At 48.3% G+C, this 16,073-nt stretch overlaps 1 protein-coding gene across 2 annotated transcripts in view; it reads left to right on the top strand.

Moving 5' to 3' along the window:
• Nucleotides 1–16,073, top strand: part of si:dkey-34e4.1 (carboxyl-terminal PDZ ligand of neuronal nitric oxide synthase protein) — a 126,503-nt gene that overhangs the window by 91,207 nt on the left and 19,223 nt on the right. For both annotated transcript variants that reach the window (XM_038781898.1, XM_038781899.1), the window contains exons 5-8: nucleotides 758–816; nucleotides 7,190–7,298; nucleotides 10,293–10,434; nucleotides 12,892–13,031. In XM_038781898.1, coding sequence (XP_038637826.1) covers nucleotides 758–816; nucleotides 7,190–7,298; nucleotides 10,293–10,434; nucleotides 12,892–13,031 — 450 coding nt within the window. The remainder of the gene's footprint in view (nucleotides 1–757; nucleotides 817–7,189; nucleotides 7,299–10,292; nucleotides 10,435–12,891; nucleotides 13,032–16,073) is intronic.

Below are 16,073 nucleotides of genomic sequence, written 5' to 3'. Positions count from 1 at the left end.
CGGTGTTTGGATGGAGTAAACCTGTGACCCCACTTTTGGCAAGGATATGTGAGGATACAAAACAAATCATGCATCAAGGAAATCCTTGAGATACAGACTCTGGGCTGTATCACCTCCTCCCTCAGGTTCAGATTCACAGCTGTCTCCTGTAAACAGACACCGTCTTACCCAATGGTTGGAATTTTCCGGTCATCGGGATTCTCTTTTCCCGCCTGCGGGATTCCCGGCGGTGTGGATGTCTTCAATAGGAAATCCCATTGACAAGAGGCGGGAGTAAAAAATCTGGGCGCTAGCAAATGGTGCGCCGTCGAGAAACACGTGGCTGGGGGACCAGGGAATCCAGTCCCAGGAGTTTTGCATTACCATCGAGTAATGTGAACTGTGATCATTATGATGGAGCAAGCTTCGTGCTGTGCGAGCAGCGCACCACAATCGAATGCATGCTCCCGTCTGGCACTCAGACTGATGGGCATTGCAGGGTGCTACGGCTAATTGTCCAGCATGTATTGCTCATCCCTAAATATTCACACTTTCCCCAGGAAGCCACAGTTCCTTCATTTAAAAACCTTCCACTCAATTGAGCGGCAAAGCAAGTGCTTGTTGTTCAAGTGTGTGCTCCTGATCTAGAAAATTGCAATGTGGGCTCAGGTGTCATGAGCCATTGACTGAGGTGAGAGTTCTTTCAGCCTCTAAAGGATTATGCTTTGTGTATGTATTAGGGGTCATCTTTTAATCAAACGTTGTAATCTTGTTCTAGAGAAAGGAGTGGACATGGGATGCGAATAAGATGTTGGTGGTGCACGACCCTATTTACAGGTACAGTCGTCATGTGTGCTCTACCGGAAGGTCCTCGGCTCAGAATCGTCTGTATTTATATCTCTGTCCAGTACCAGACTTTTCATTTTCCAGTAACTTCAATTTTCAAGCCACCTAGACATTCCCTTCCTTTTCTTCCTCTTTTTTCTTGGAATCAACCCTTCTCCTACTAGCCTGTTTCCTCTAGGTAGGGTACATCTTAGAGAAAACAAGTACCGTGCTAAATTATGAGGTGGTGATCTATCCTAATAAAGCTCCTGTGAGATGCGTGGGGTAGTACATTAAAGGTGCATTATCAATATCGGTTTTTGTTGGTAAAGTGTTGGCTCTAGTTGTTGAGGTGCCAGAGGCCAACAGTAATTTACAACACTTTCAATTTCACAGAGAACAGGAATTGAGAGTCACTTTTTATTTTCTGTTTTGAGAGGTATTTGCCTTGTTTCGTAATCTGACTTCAACCTCAACAGTACTCACTGTCTTGGGACCACATTTATTTTTCTTTATTCATTCATGGAATGTGGGGGTTACTGGCTGGGCCAGCATTTGTTGCCCACCCTTGATGTCAATTAAGAGTCAACCACATTGCTGCGGGTCTGAGCTACATGTAGGCCGGACCAGGTAAGGACGGAAGATTTCCTTCCCTGAAGGACATTAGTGAACCAGATGGGTTTTTACAACAATCAATATTGGTTTCATGGTTGTCATTCGCCGTTTATTGAATTCAAATTTCACCTTCTGCCCTTGTGGGATTTGAACCCGGGTCACCAGAGCATTACTCTGGGTCTCTGGATTACTAGTCCAGTGACAATACCGCTACGCCACTGCCTCCCCTGCATTATCGTCTGCTGCATCCTCATCCTCAGGGGCTGGTTTAGCACAGTGGTCTAAACCGCTGGCTTGTAATGCAGAACAAGGCAGCAGCGCGGGTTCAATTCCTGTACCAGCCTCCCCGAGACGGGAATGTGGCTTTTCACAGTAACTTCACTGAAGCCTGCTCGTGACAATAAATGATTATTATTATTGCCATTGTAATAGCTCTGACTCACGAGCTAGATACAAACTAACATTTATTTACAATGTATTACCTAACAGGGTCTTGCAGCTCGTGGCTGTCTGGAATCGATCTGAGGCTAAATCCCGCGCTTGCTAGGGTGAACGGGCAACACGGTAGCATGGTGGTTAGCATAAATGCTTCACAGCTCCAGGGTCCCAGGTTCGATTCCCGGCTGGGTCACTGTCTGTGCGGAGTCTGCACGTCCTCCCCGTGTGTGCGTGGGTTTCCTCCGGATGCTCCGGTTTCCTCCCACAGTCCAAAGATGTGCGGGTTAGGTGGATTGGCCATGCTAAATTGCCCGTAGTGTCCTAAAAAGTAAAGGTTGGGGGGGGTTGTTGGGTTACGGGTATAGGGTGGATACGTGGGTTTGAGTAGGGTGATCATTGTTCGGCACAACATTGAGGGCCGAAGGGCCTGTTCTGTGCTGTACTGTTCTATGTTCTAACTCCTTCCCTAGTTCCCTGCCAATTATTTTTTCCAGGTTGTGTGATCCTATTAGCCGATCGCCCCTTAAAGGCGCCAGACACCACAGTGAGCAATCTTGAAACTGAATTCTGGACGTCCTGAATTCTTGTTGTTTGCTGGTGTGTATGTTCAGGGCATGTTGGTGCTGCACTCAATCATTTAATTGGCTCCCTCTCCTTTTGTGTCCCCGTTGCTGCTTAACGCAGAATATTAAAGCTAGTCTGGAGCTGGAGGTGAATAAATTGTTCCCAGGAATCCTTCAGCTATCGGGAGCTGCGGTCTCACATGAACAGGCCATTCAGCCTGCTCTGCCATTCAATAAGATCAAAGTTAGCTTCAATTTCATTTACTACCTGTTCCCCATAACCCTTGACCCTCCTTGTAGTTCAAGAATCTGTCCAACACAGCTTTGAAGCTATTCAATAACTCAGCCACCATCGCCCCGACGTAAAGAATTCCAAAGGCTCACAACCCTATAGGAGAAGAAATTACTTCTCATCTCCATCCTGAATGGGCGACCCTGCATTTCTGAAAATATACCCCTGGTTCTCGATTTTCCCCGTGAGGAGAAACATGCTTCCTGCATCTACCTGAGTGATCTCCGTTTAGAATTCACATTGTTTTTAATCACTGAGTTAAGATCTGCCTGTGGAGAATTGCCAGTCAATCATTGCCAATAGCCCTATGGCAGAGTTCCCAGTTTGTTCGGAAAACCTTCAGTAGCTGTTTCTGTGAGCAAAATAATACTTTCACCAGAAAGCAAAGTGGGGGGGGGGGGGGGGGGGGGGGGGGGGGGGGGGGGGGGGAGAGAGAGAGAGAGAGAGAGAGAGAGAGAGAGGGGGGGGGAGATCAATGAGCGTTCAAATGTGGTTCCAAAAAAACAGCAACATGAATTTTTTTTTTTCCGTATTCAGAGTTTGTCTCTTAGCATTTCCTAACTTGTTTGGATTCAGTTATTTGATATTTTGTTTTTCTTCCTACTTGTTCCTCAGGCTTATAAAATAAACCATGTTCTTACTAGAAATCGCTTAAAGAAACGTAAGCATTTGTCAGCTTGAGTGTAGACAAGTTGGGACAAAGTAGGCAGGATCTAGGATCAGAGCCAGTGTACATCCAGATCCTGTGGGTGAGGAATGGGGTGATACATTAGCACTCTACAAAGTGTGCATATAATTAAAGTTGCCGCAGAAGGTCAGGCCTGCTAGTGCTTTTCAATACGAGTGGGACCGGGCGGAATAAAAAGCTGTAGACGGCCGTTGTCCTGTACCTTTCTTGAACGTATGTGGTGCTTTTGAACTTAAACCAGCTGAAACTAGTGAATTGGGAAACACCAATGCAGTCAAATATGAGGTTATCCATTTTGGTAGCAAAAACAGGAAGGCAGATTATTATCTGAATGTCCTATAGATTGAGAGAGTGGAATGTGCAACGAGACCTGGGTGTCCTTGTACACCAGTCGCTGAAAGTAAGCATGCAGGTGCAGCAGGCTGTAAAGAAGGCAAATGGTAGGTTGGCCTTCATAGCGAGAGGATTCGAGTACAGGAGCTGGGATCTCTTGCTGCAGCTATACAGGGCCTTGGTGAGACCACACCTGGAGTTTTGTGCAGTTTTGGTCTCCTTATCTGAGGAAGGATGGGCGCGATTCTCCGCCCCCCACAACGGGTTGGAGAATAGCGGGAGGTCCTTCCCGACATTTTTCCCGACCCCCTGCTATTCCCCCCCCCCCCCCCCCGGCCGCCCCACGACACGAATAGCTGCTCGCCATTTTTTTATGGCGAACAGCGATTCTCCCCTATCCGATGGGCCGAGTTAGAACATATAGAACATAGAACAGTACAGCACAGAACAGGCCCTTCGGCACTCGATGTTGTGCCGAGCAATGATCACCCTACTTTAACCCACGTAACCCGTATACCCGTAACCCAACAATCCCCCCATTAACCTTACACTACGGGCATTTAGCATGGCCAATCCACCTAACCCGCACATCTTTGGACTGTGGGAGGAAACCGGAGCACCCGGAGGAAACCCACTCACACACAGGGAGGACGTGCAGACTCCACACAGACAGTGACCCAGCCGGGAATCGAACCTGGGACCCTGGAGCTGTGAAGCATTGATGCTAACCACCATGCTACCGTGAGTTCCCAGGCCTTTACGGCCATTTTCACGAACTCCAACACACCTGCTCTCACCGTTCGTGAAAACGGCCCCAAAGTTCCGTTCCCGACAACCATGTCACCGATTGGCACGGCCATGCTAAGGGTGGCATGGGCCTGCAATCGGTGGGCACCAATCGCTGGCAGCGGGTCCGAAACCCGCGCACTCTTTGTTCCTCCGCCACTCCGCTGGATCAGTCCACGGGGCGGCTGAGGGGCATGACGGCCCGCGCATGCGCGGGTTTGGCGCATATGCGTGATGACGTCATCCGCACATGCGCGGGTTGGAGCAGTCCAATCCGCGCATGCGCGGCTGACATCATCATGCGCGTCAGCCGCCATGACCCTTGGTGCGCGGGCTTAGCGACGTTCGCTAAGCCTGCGATGCCGTGCTTCACGGGGCCGCACTGCTAGCCCCGACCGGGGAGCAGAATTGGGTCCTGGGAGGGGGCGCGGAGGCTGCCGGGAAACACGGCCAGTTTCACGGCAGCCTTTACGACTCTCCGCATTTGCGGAGAATTGTGCCCGATGTTCTTGCTCTAGCGGGAGTGCAGCGAAGGTTTACCAGACTGATTCCTGGGATGGCGGGGCTGATGTACGAGGAGAGATTGAGTCAGTTAGGATTATATCCGATGAAATTTAGAAGAATGAGGAACGGAGGGATCTCCTAGAAACATGTAAAATTCTAACCGGACTAGACAGATTGGATGCAGGAAGGATGTTCCCAGGGGTGAGGGAGTCCTGAACCAGGGGTCACAGCCTAAGAATACGGGGGAACTTTCTTCACCCAGATAGTGGTGAGCCTGTGGAATTCGTTACCACAGAAAGTAGTTGAGACCAAAACATTGTTGGCGAGAATTCTCCGGCTGTCCTCTGGCAGCGGGATTATCTGGTCCCGCCAGCAGTGCACCCCCCCCCCCCCCCCTCCCCCGGGATTCCTGGCGGTGTGAGTTGGCTTCAATGGGAGTTCCCACTGACCGCGGCGGGAGCAGAGAATCCTACTGCCGCCGAACTGCGCGCCACCTCCCGGTGCTGGGAAACACCCGGCTGGGAGGCCGGAGAATCCCACCCACTGCTTTCAAGAAGCAGTGAGATATAGCTCTTGGGGCTCAAACGATCAAAAGATATTGGGGGAAAGCGGGAACAGGTTACTGGGTTGGATGATCAGCAATGATCATAATGAACGGTGGAACAGGTTGGAAGGGCTGAATGGCCTACTCCTGCTCCTTTATTCCATATTAATTACAGCTGGGAGCCAGATTAAATTGCATTGGTGTTAAGAAATAACCCTTGGGCGCGATTCTCCGCTGCCCACGACGGGTCGGAGAATAGCGGGAGGGCCTTCCCAACATTTTTCCCGACCTCCCGCTATTCCCCCCCCCCCCCCCCCCCCCCCCGGCCACCCCACGACATGAATCGCTGCTCGCCGTTTTTTACGGCGAACAGCGATTCTCCCCTGGCTGATGGGCCGAGTTCCCAGGCCTTTACAGCCATTTTCACGAACGTAAACACACCTGTTCTCACTGTTCGTGAAAACGGCCGCAAAGTGCCGTTCCAGACAACCATGGCACCGATTGGCATGGCCGCACCACGGCCGTGCAAGGGTGGCATGGGCCCGCGATCGGTGGGCACCGATCGCGGGCAGCGGGTCCGATACCCGCGCACTCTTTGTTCCTCCGCCGCCCCGCAAGAATTAGTCTGCGGGGCGGCTGAGGAGCATGACGGCTCGCGCATGCGCGGGTTTGACACATATGCGTGATGACGTCATCCGTGCATGCGTGGGTTGGAGCCGTCCAATCCGCACATGCGCGGCTGACGTCATCGTGCGCGTCAGCCGCCGTGATGCTCGGCGCGCGGGCTTAGCAACCGTCGCTACACCCGCGATGCCGTGCTTCGCGGGGCTGCGCTGCTAGCCCCGCCCAGGGGGGGAGAATCGGGTCCCGGGAGGGGGCGCGGAGGCTTCCGTGAAACACGGCCAGTTTCACGGCAGCCTTTACGACTCTCCGCATTTGCGGAGAATCGCTCCCCCTGTATTTTTAAACGTCGGGCCTATATTCCTGCCTTGTCGCGCCCGACTTGGTGCCGGTTCAAAGCCAGTGAATCTCTCTCGAAGCTTCTCACGAGATTCGTGACGCTTGAGACATCGAGATATTCGCAATCTGGGTCCTTTCTGCGTCCTTTCAAAATGGTGGCCCCATGTCTGAGGAGCCAGCTCGGCGGCAGAATCAGCTCCCCAGTGATGAACAAAATTTTAAGTGTGGGTTGGATGGAGGAGTAACTCCCCAAGGCCCCAAAAAGTGACTACGGGTGGGATTTACTGACCAACCCACCGCGTGTTTTTCAACGTTGGAGGCAGCCCGCCAGCGGGATATACCATCCCCATCTATGTCAACGAGATTTCCTGGTGACTGCACCCCTCCTTGCCGGGAAACCCGTGGGCCGGTATGGTGGAATATCCTGCCAGCCTGAACAGCCGGTAGTCGCACCCAAAGTCTGGGTGAATAGCAGCCTGGATCTCCCCAAAAAGACAGCGAGAAACACCCGGCCAAGCTCGCCCAAAATGACACTTCGAAATGTTTGGGTTGAATTCCGCCTCTCCTTTTCAGTAAGTCATGAAGTGCTGTTACTTGGCATCAATCTGACATGCTGTTGTTGCTAATTATGAGCAACTTTCTTTTTCTTTCCTGGTTTCTAGAATATTCTATGTATCACATGATTCCCAGGATTTGAAGATATTCAGCTACATTGCCAGGGATGGCATCAACAATACCTTCCGATGCAATGTGTTTAAATCAAAAAAAAAGGTATGAACCCTTTCTTAAATTTTGTGTGCATGATTTTTATATTCAGTGCAGGAACCACAGCTCCATTTCCATGAACAGAAGTTCTCAGAAGAAAAACCTTTCTCCATAAATATTAACTTGTTGCTGAAGTAAGAATCCATTATTGAAGGTTGGTAAAGGCTAAAATGGCGGGGTTTCTTTCCTCTAGAAAAGAGAAGGCTCAGTGGTGACCTGATGGAGGTCTTTACAATTATGAAAGCATTTGGTTGGGTGGAGGTGGAGAAGATGTTTCCACTTCGGAAAATTTGGTGGCGTTGATAAAAGACGGTTGCTAATGAATCCAGTTAGGGATTCAGGAGAAATGTATTTAATTGAGAGAGTGGGGTTAGCACTGTTGCTTCACAGCCCCAGGGTCCCAGGATGGATTACCGGCTTTCACTGTCTGAGTGGAGTCCACGCATTCTCCCCGTGTCTGTGTGGGTTTCCTCCGGGTGCTCCGGTTTCCTGACACAAGTCCCGAAAGACGTGCTGTCAGGTGAATCGGACATTTTGAATTCTCCCTCAGTGTACCCGAACAGGCACCGGTGTGTGACGTCAGGGGATTTTCACAGTAACTTCATTGCAGTATTAATGTAAGCCTACTTGTGACAATAATAAAGATTATTATTAGAATGTGGCACTTGCTACCACACTGTGTAATTTACCTTAAATTTAAAGTGACGGTCCTAAAATACATTAAGCTCATAATTGTAACGATTGAGAAAGGAATCGAACGATGTGCAGATCGGGTGAGATGAAATAAGGTGGGAGGAGACCCTGGAGCATAAACGCCAGGGGAGACCTGTTGAGCCAAGAAGCCTATTTATGTTCTGTAAATTCGATGTACGTTCATCAGTATTCTCCCTGGGCTGTCTGTCTTAATGTGCGGACCCCAGCAGTGCCAGGCCGTCATACCACCAGAAATTCTGAATTGCAGCCGTTGTGCTTTGCACATTGCTGCACTTTTTTTCTTGAATTGAATAAAAAAGTGCATCTGTTCTTACAAAGCAGTGTATATCTCAGACACAGCAGTGTATACCTCAGACACAGGAGTGTATACCTCAGACACAGCAGTGTATACCTCAGACGCAGGAGTGTATACCTCAGACGCAGCAGTGTATAACTCAGACACAGCAGTGTATATCTCAGACACAGCAGTGTATACCTCAGACACAGCAGTGTATACCTCAGACACAGGAGTGTATACCTCAGACACAGGAGTGTATACCTCAGGCACAGGAGTGTATACCTCAGACACAGGAGTGTATATCTCAGACACAGCAGTGTATACCTCAGGCACAGGAGTGTATACCTCAGGCACAGGAGTGTATATCTCAGGCACAGGAGTGTATATCTCAGGCACAGGAGTGTATACCTCAGGCACAGCAGTGTATACCTCAGACACAGGAGTGTATACCTCAGACACAGGAGTGTATACCTCAGACATAGGAGTGTATACCTCAGACACAGGAGTGTATACCTCAGACACAGGAGTGTATACCTCAGACACAGCAGTGTATACCTCAGACACAGCAGTGTATACCTCAGGCACAGGAGTGTATACCTCAGACACAGCAGTGTATACCTCAGACACAGCAGTGTATACCTCAGGCACAGGAGTGTATACCTCAGACACAGGAGTGTATACCTCAGACACAGCAGTGTATACCTCAGACACAGGAGTGTATATCTCAGACGCAGGAGTGTATACCTCAGACACAGGAGTGTATACCTCAGACACAGCAGTGTATACCTCAGACACAGGAGTATCTCAGACACAGGAGTGTATACCTCAGACACAGCAGTGTATACCTCAGGCACAGGAGTATCTCAGACACAGGAGTGTATACCTCAGACACAGCAGTGTATACCTCAGACACAGGAGTATCTCAGACACAGGAGTGTATACCTCAGACGTAGCAGTGGATACCTCAGACACAGCAGTGTATACCTCAGACACAGGAGTGTATACCTCAGAAGAGCAGTGTATACCTCAGACACAGGAGTGTATACCTCAGACACTGCAGTGTATACCTCAGACACAGGAGTGTATACCTCAGACGCAGCAATGTATACCTCAGATGCAACAGTGTATACCTCAGACACAGGAGTGTATACCTCAGGTACAGGAGTGTATACCTCAGGCACAGGAGTGTATAGCTCAGACGCAGCAGTGTATACCTCAGACGCAGGAGTGTATACCTCAGACACAGCAGTGTATACCTCAGACACAGAAGTGTATACCTCAGGTACAGGAGTGTATACCTCAGACACAGCAGTGTACACCTCAGACACAGCAGTGTATACCTCAGGCACAGGAGTGTATACCTCAGACACAGCAGTGTATACCTCAGACACAGAAGTGTATACCTCAGGTACAGGAGTGTATACCTCAGACACAGCAGTGTATACCTCAGACACAGGAGTGTATACCTCAGACGCAGCAGTGTATACCTCAGAAGAGCAGTGTATACCTCAGACACAGGAGTGTATACCTCAGGCACAGCAGTGTATACCTCAGGCACAGGAGTGTATACCTCAGGCACAGCAGTGTATACCTCAGACACAGGAGTGTATCCCTCAGCCACTTCCACCTCTGGGCTTGAGACATCTTTCACTCCGGATCCTTGCAGCAAGCAAATGAGACTCACTTCAATAACTGGACTGGCTTTGAAGCTGGTGCATGTGGGGAAAATGCACTGCACCCAGCTCTGTTACAATGAAATGCACTTTATACTTAGAATAATCGAAAGTGGAATAAAATATATTTGCCTTGTAATCATGTTAATGTTTGGATCATGTACTGTTTGCCAAAGTACCAATAGTGACCTCAAACGTAATATGCTACTCGGATTTTGTGATTTGTTTTTGATTGTTATGCTATGTAAATGCTAGTATTCCAGCAAAATTATAAAACACTGTTCTGTTTGGATGATTTGAAAGCGTATCTACAGTTCATCAATCTTTCTGCCTCAGAGCCAGGCAATGCGAATTGTCCGTACAGTGGGACAGGCCTTTGAGGTGTGTCATAAGCTGAGTTTACAACACGCTGAACAAAATGCAGATGGGCAGGCGGATGGCGCAAGCGACCAGGCAACGGAAGAACAATTCGCTGGAGGTAAGGTCGGCCTTTCCAACGAACCCGCCCCTCTGGGAGATACCTTGATGTCCATCTGGCAGGTGCAGCTGCCCAGTGAAGCCAGGCTCACTTGATGTGGTGGAACTAACGCTCCTTATTTGAATGGTTGATTCCAGTTACGTGGAATCTGTCATTTGGAAACGTAGCGTGTCGGTCAGTGTTCAGAGCTAAGCAGAAAGGAAATACGCTCCTGAAAGTTGGCAGCAGTAATTTCCAGATGGCGAATAAGAACAGATGAACTCAGCTTTGCTGTAAAAATGTCAACTGTTGATGAAATACAGTGTAAACCACACTTGGAACAACATTGTCCACTGTTCCGGTTTCCACATTATAAAAAGTTTTACAATCCCAGACCAGCTCCCAGTGGTTGCCAGGGTACCAGACAGAAATCCCAATATTTCATTTAATTTGCTAGACTGTGAGGAAAGGATACTTATCTCCGGACGTGACTACGCACACAAATAGGGATATGGTATATTAAAACAAACTTTATTACTAAGGTTAACATCATAAAGAAAACAGCTGACAATTACCAGTTAAAAATGCTTAACAATGACAATGAAACACAAAACCCTAACTGCTACCTTTTATCTCCACTCAAGAAAATCCACCTCGGGTCAAAATCCACTTTTAAATACAGTTAACTAACCCAGGAAAACTTGCTGTAAAGAAATGCCTTGGCTAAACCACTTTGAGGGAGAGATCCTTCAGGAAACCAACTTGCTGATTCTTACCTGTGTCAAACTATTGCTTAACCTGCCAGCCTTTTCAGAAACTGCTGTTCTGTTCACAAGCAAAATCTTTTCATCTAAACTTCTTTGAGGAAAAACTGTTAGTCTGTTCACAGAAAAATCTTTAACTGATTTGAAATTCAACACCTGGCTGTTTCAGCCCCTGGCCTCTCCCATTAACTACATCATCTTACTAAAGGTAAACACAATGGGCGGGATTCTCCGCTGCCCGATGGCGATATCGTAATTAACTCCGACGCCCAAATCAGGGCCGGCGCCGCTTTGACTCTGTCAGCCATGCTCCGCCATCCCGGAAATGGCGTCATTGCAAGGGCGTTGGCACATCATTGGCCGGCCCTCCCATGGTGCTCCACCTCCGATAGGCCGGGTTCCCGACGGTGTGGGACACTTGTGGTCTCAGCTGTGCGGGAACCCGGCGTGGTGGCTGCGGAATGTGTCCAACACCGCCACACCCGGCCGGGTGCATGCTGCTGGCCCGGGGGGGGGGGGGCTTCCACAAGGGCTGGGGGAAACTGGTATGGGGGTGGCCAGGGGGTGAGCTGTGGGATTGCGGATGGCGTGTCGGGTCAACACACAGTCGGCGCCGTGCTGTATGGCACGACCACCGCAGGTAGTCAGCCGTGTGCATGAGCGGTCAGAGACCGACCATTCTCCGGCCATTTCTGGCGTGGGAGCCGGGTGTTTCACACGGCGCCATGCCTAGACCCCTCACCAATCCTGGAATTGGTGAGGATTTCCCGCAGAATCTTTGGTCGTAAAAGACCACACATGCTTTGTTGGCGTCAACACTTAGTCCATGAAATAGAGAATCCAGCCCCATATCTCTCATTATCTACTCCCCAGGGAACCTTCTTTATCTGAACAAAATTCCATTAACCGTACTTCAGGTAAACAATATGCATGGTTGGAATGAAAGATGATTTCATTTTTACGACGCTTTAATTGCACCTCTGTAGCTAGAGTGTCTTGTAAACCAGGATTTTTAACAACACTACTTCAGCAGTCACACACACGCTAACAGGCTTTTAACACTTACTGCACCAAACACATGTAATACAATATATCGGAAATACCTAGATTCATCACAAAAGAACATAGTGGCACTGGAGAAGCAATTAAAAAATGATTTTCAAGGATGATCTGATAACTGAGAGGCTTTAACTATCAGGAAAGACTTAACATGCTGAAGCTTTTTTACTCTACAAAAGAAAAAGACTAAGGAGTGACCTGATGGAGACCTTTAAGGTAACAAAAGGGTTTTATAGGGTAGGCGTACAGAAGATGTTTCCACTTGTAGGGTGGCCCAAAACTAAAGGTAATCAATATAAGGTGGTCAGTACTAAATTCAGTAAGAAATTTAAGAGGAACCTCTTTAACCCAGTGAGTAGTTTGAATGTGGAACTTGCTACCTCAAGAAGTAGTTGAGACGGATACAACAAATATACTGATGGGGAAGTCAAATTACCGCATAATGGAGAAAGAGACGGGAGGATATGTTTATGTGGTGAGATCAAGAAAAACGGGAGGCTGGTGTGGACCAGCATGGATCACTGGGGATTCTGTGCTTTAGACTCCATGTATCTCTATGTATTCAGCAGCAGTAGTTGTTGCTGGAAGTGTATCCAATGCACATAACTGGCTTCAGCCCCTTCAGCAGTCTAACCTTCCCACTTCCTTCAAACAGGTCACCAGTTACCTGGATCAGAACAGAACGGTACAATGGACAAGGATGTGAAATCCTGTAGCACCAAGGAGTTACCATGTGATGAGATTGATCTGAAAATCATTAATTCAACAGAAACCCATAAGGAAATAAATTATCAGGTACTTTGATTAAACAGGCTGACTATCTTTAGGATACAATTATTGTTGTTGTTCACTTTGAATCATATTGGAACTGGAGTTCTAACGTTCATACGACTGAAAGTTCAAACACTACCAAGCCAATGCAATGTTGTTAACTGTCTGGAGACTGCATTATTAATGCACCAAAGTCTCAAAGCAAGAAAGAATACAGTGAATTTAAATACATATCCTAAAGCAGGGTGTCAGAGAGGTACCCTGCAGACTCCTTTGATCCCAAACCTTCTTGCCAATTCCTGTCTCCGCATTTATGTGTTCGCCCGATTTCTACAGGTTTGGACATTCATCTGTTTAAAGTTCATGAGCCAAGTGGGCTTCCAAAGGCTATTTCGTGGCTTATTCATAATCCACCAATCAGAAAACCGTCTTTTCCAGTCAGCTGAATTTGGGGGCTTTAAGGAACAAATTGATGTGCTATACTTGGGGTGGGGGCCTTAACAAAAGCAGCCATTAATAAACGTGCAGAAAGAAAAACCCTGAAACGCTAAATGTTCAGAATCACAATGTCCATAGGCTCTTAAATTGATTGTTCACCAAGCTGTTTGGCCTGATTGACAACAAACTTTTGAATGAACCCACCCGCTTCCTCCCTTGCTTATTTATCAATTGAACTTGGTATCATCAAAGTGCCACAAATGTACATTTTCAGGGTGAAGTTATGCATTGGCCTACAAACTACTTCAGGCCCGTCTTTGGGTTGTGGAATAAGCAATGAGATCAGACTGCACGCCAGGTATCTGGGACACTAAACTCATCCATATTTGGGCTCTGGTGAGCTGCAGATTCCTTGTTGGGCAGTTTGTCAGTCTGTGGAGCTTCGTGCAAGCAGCGACCCTCAAATAAGCCCTTGGATGGTGAAGGGATGGGGCGTGGGCCATTAGCAGCGGCCAGCAGTAATGCTGTGGAGCCAGTGATAGAACTTCAGCTTATGATTGTGTTAAGAGTGGTGGCTTAGGCTACAGAAGAAGCTAGAAATCTGTGCTTGCTCTGCCCAGCAAAGGCCGGTTTCCGAGTGAGGTTCTTAAATTGACCCCTAAACATGAATTTTGGGTACCAGAGATGCCCGATGAGCTAATATAGCTTGGACGTATTTCATGCACCAAATATGGCTGTGCAAAACCGGGCCTTTGTGCACTTTATCCAGCAGTACAGCAGCCAACAAGATCCAGGATTTGAGGTTGTGAAATGAAGCTGAGGGAGGGTGAAGAAAGTGACTTGAAGGCAGTGAATTCAATTTCAAATTCGTTACAGGCAGAGAAATAACGAGAGGGAAAGAAAGATTAGATTGAGAGAGGGAACAAAGTGACAGAAAGGAAAATAAGACAAAAAGGTTAAAAAATTTAATTTGACATTGTTGAAACCTTTAAACAACAATCAATTCCATGTAATATGGGATTATTTTTTTAAATTATAAATTTAGAGTGCCCAATTCTTTTTTTATTTCCCAATTAAGGGGCAATTTAGCGTGGCCGATCCACCTACCCTGCACATCTTTGGGTTTGTGGGGGTGAGACCCAAGTAGACACGGGGAGAATGTGCAAACTCCATACAGACAGTGATCCAGGGCCGGGATCGAACCCGGGTCCTCGGCACCGTAAGGCAGCAGTGCTAACCACTGCGCCATCGTGCCGCCCGTAAAATAAGATTAAACTGTTTCAATTGTTCCCTCTTTTGGGCCAGAGAGGTGGATTATCAATTTCACATCAAGAACACCCTAATATTCCAACCCTAACTTCCTGTGGCAGGTTTAATGTACAAATGCAGCAAGTTCCTATAAACGGTGTGATTTAATTTTCATTACACACCATTATTATAAAACCTCCACACACAGAAAGCAACGATTTCTTCTTTATTTTTAAGTCTACTTATTGGAGTATTAAAATTTTTACACAAATGCGCACAAAAGGCAAAAAGGCAGCTGGAGATGTCAATGTACAACAGGCACGGCCCAAAGCAGCAACCATTACAGCGTTAGGAACAACAAGACCGGATAAATCAGGGACAAAATCCCCAACACGTCCCCATCACAGATAAATGACCCGTCTGCCCCCGGACAGGATACAGGCAACAATTTAGACCGAGATCACACCCATAGCTTAAAATCAGAAGAAGGAAAACAACAGCCGAGAACTCCAGTGCGAAGGGGAATTCGGCGAACTCTAACACCGCAATTTGAACTCTTCCCCAAACCCAGCCTGGAATGGGCACCACCCTCACATTCAGGATGGCAAACGACAAGGGCAAATTCAAGGGGAGGACCGAGCACAACCAGACCCAGGGTCACCGGCAGAGAAAGTAAAACGAGAGCAAGAGCCAAGAGTGAAGAATCAAACCCCATTTCCCAGCCCCGGGACCAAAGGCTAAACACATCATCAAAACACCAACACCGCCCCCAAGAGGGCAAAACGCAACCTTGGAATCAAGACCCGGGACTCGAGGAAAATAGCCTGATTCCAGTCGGAGAGATAGGGTGAGAACCCACATGAGGATGGGAGGGCCCTCAGACCAGCCCCCAAACTGGGGGGGGGGGTGCCCTGGGACGGAGGGCAGGTCTGATCCCCGGGAACTGCATGACCCCCCGCCCCCTCCCGGCCACCCAAAAACCAACGTAAATCGATATCTATTGCCCATCACCAAAGCCCACCTTCCAACATTGAACGCTCCTCCTCGCCAAGCCCAAAGACAAAATGAGGAAGGACAAGAACTGTAAGAACACTTGCATCCACCATATTAGGACAAAACAAAGACCGGCAACCAACCGCCACGTGGGCCCACATGACTCTCAGGAGGAATTAACCAAGGATAAAGACAGGGTTCCACCTTCAGACCCATCCCACCTCAACATCACTCCGAATGTGGATCACCCACCCCAGGAACCCCCAGGGCACTCACAAAGGAGGTGCCACCACCCGAGGAGGAGCAGGCTAATGACTGCGACACTGGGCCTGGCCGAGCCCAGCGCCACCACAATAATTAAGAGGTGGAAGAACTAGCCCCCAAGAT

The sequence above is a fragment of the Scyliorhinus canicula genome, chromosome 21 (genome assembly GCF_902713615.1).
Source record: "Scyliorhinus canicula chromosome 21, sScyCan1.1, whole genome shotgun sequence".
Classification (NCBI taxonomy): Eukaryota; Metazoa; Chordata; class Chondrichthyes; order Carcharhiniformes; family Scyliorhinidae; genus Scyliorhinus; species Scyliorhinus canicula.
Note: the sequence above shows the minus strand (reverse complement) of the source record. Positions and strands in the feature narration are given on the sequence as shown.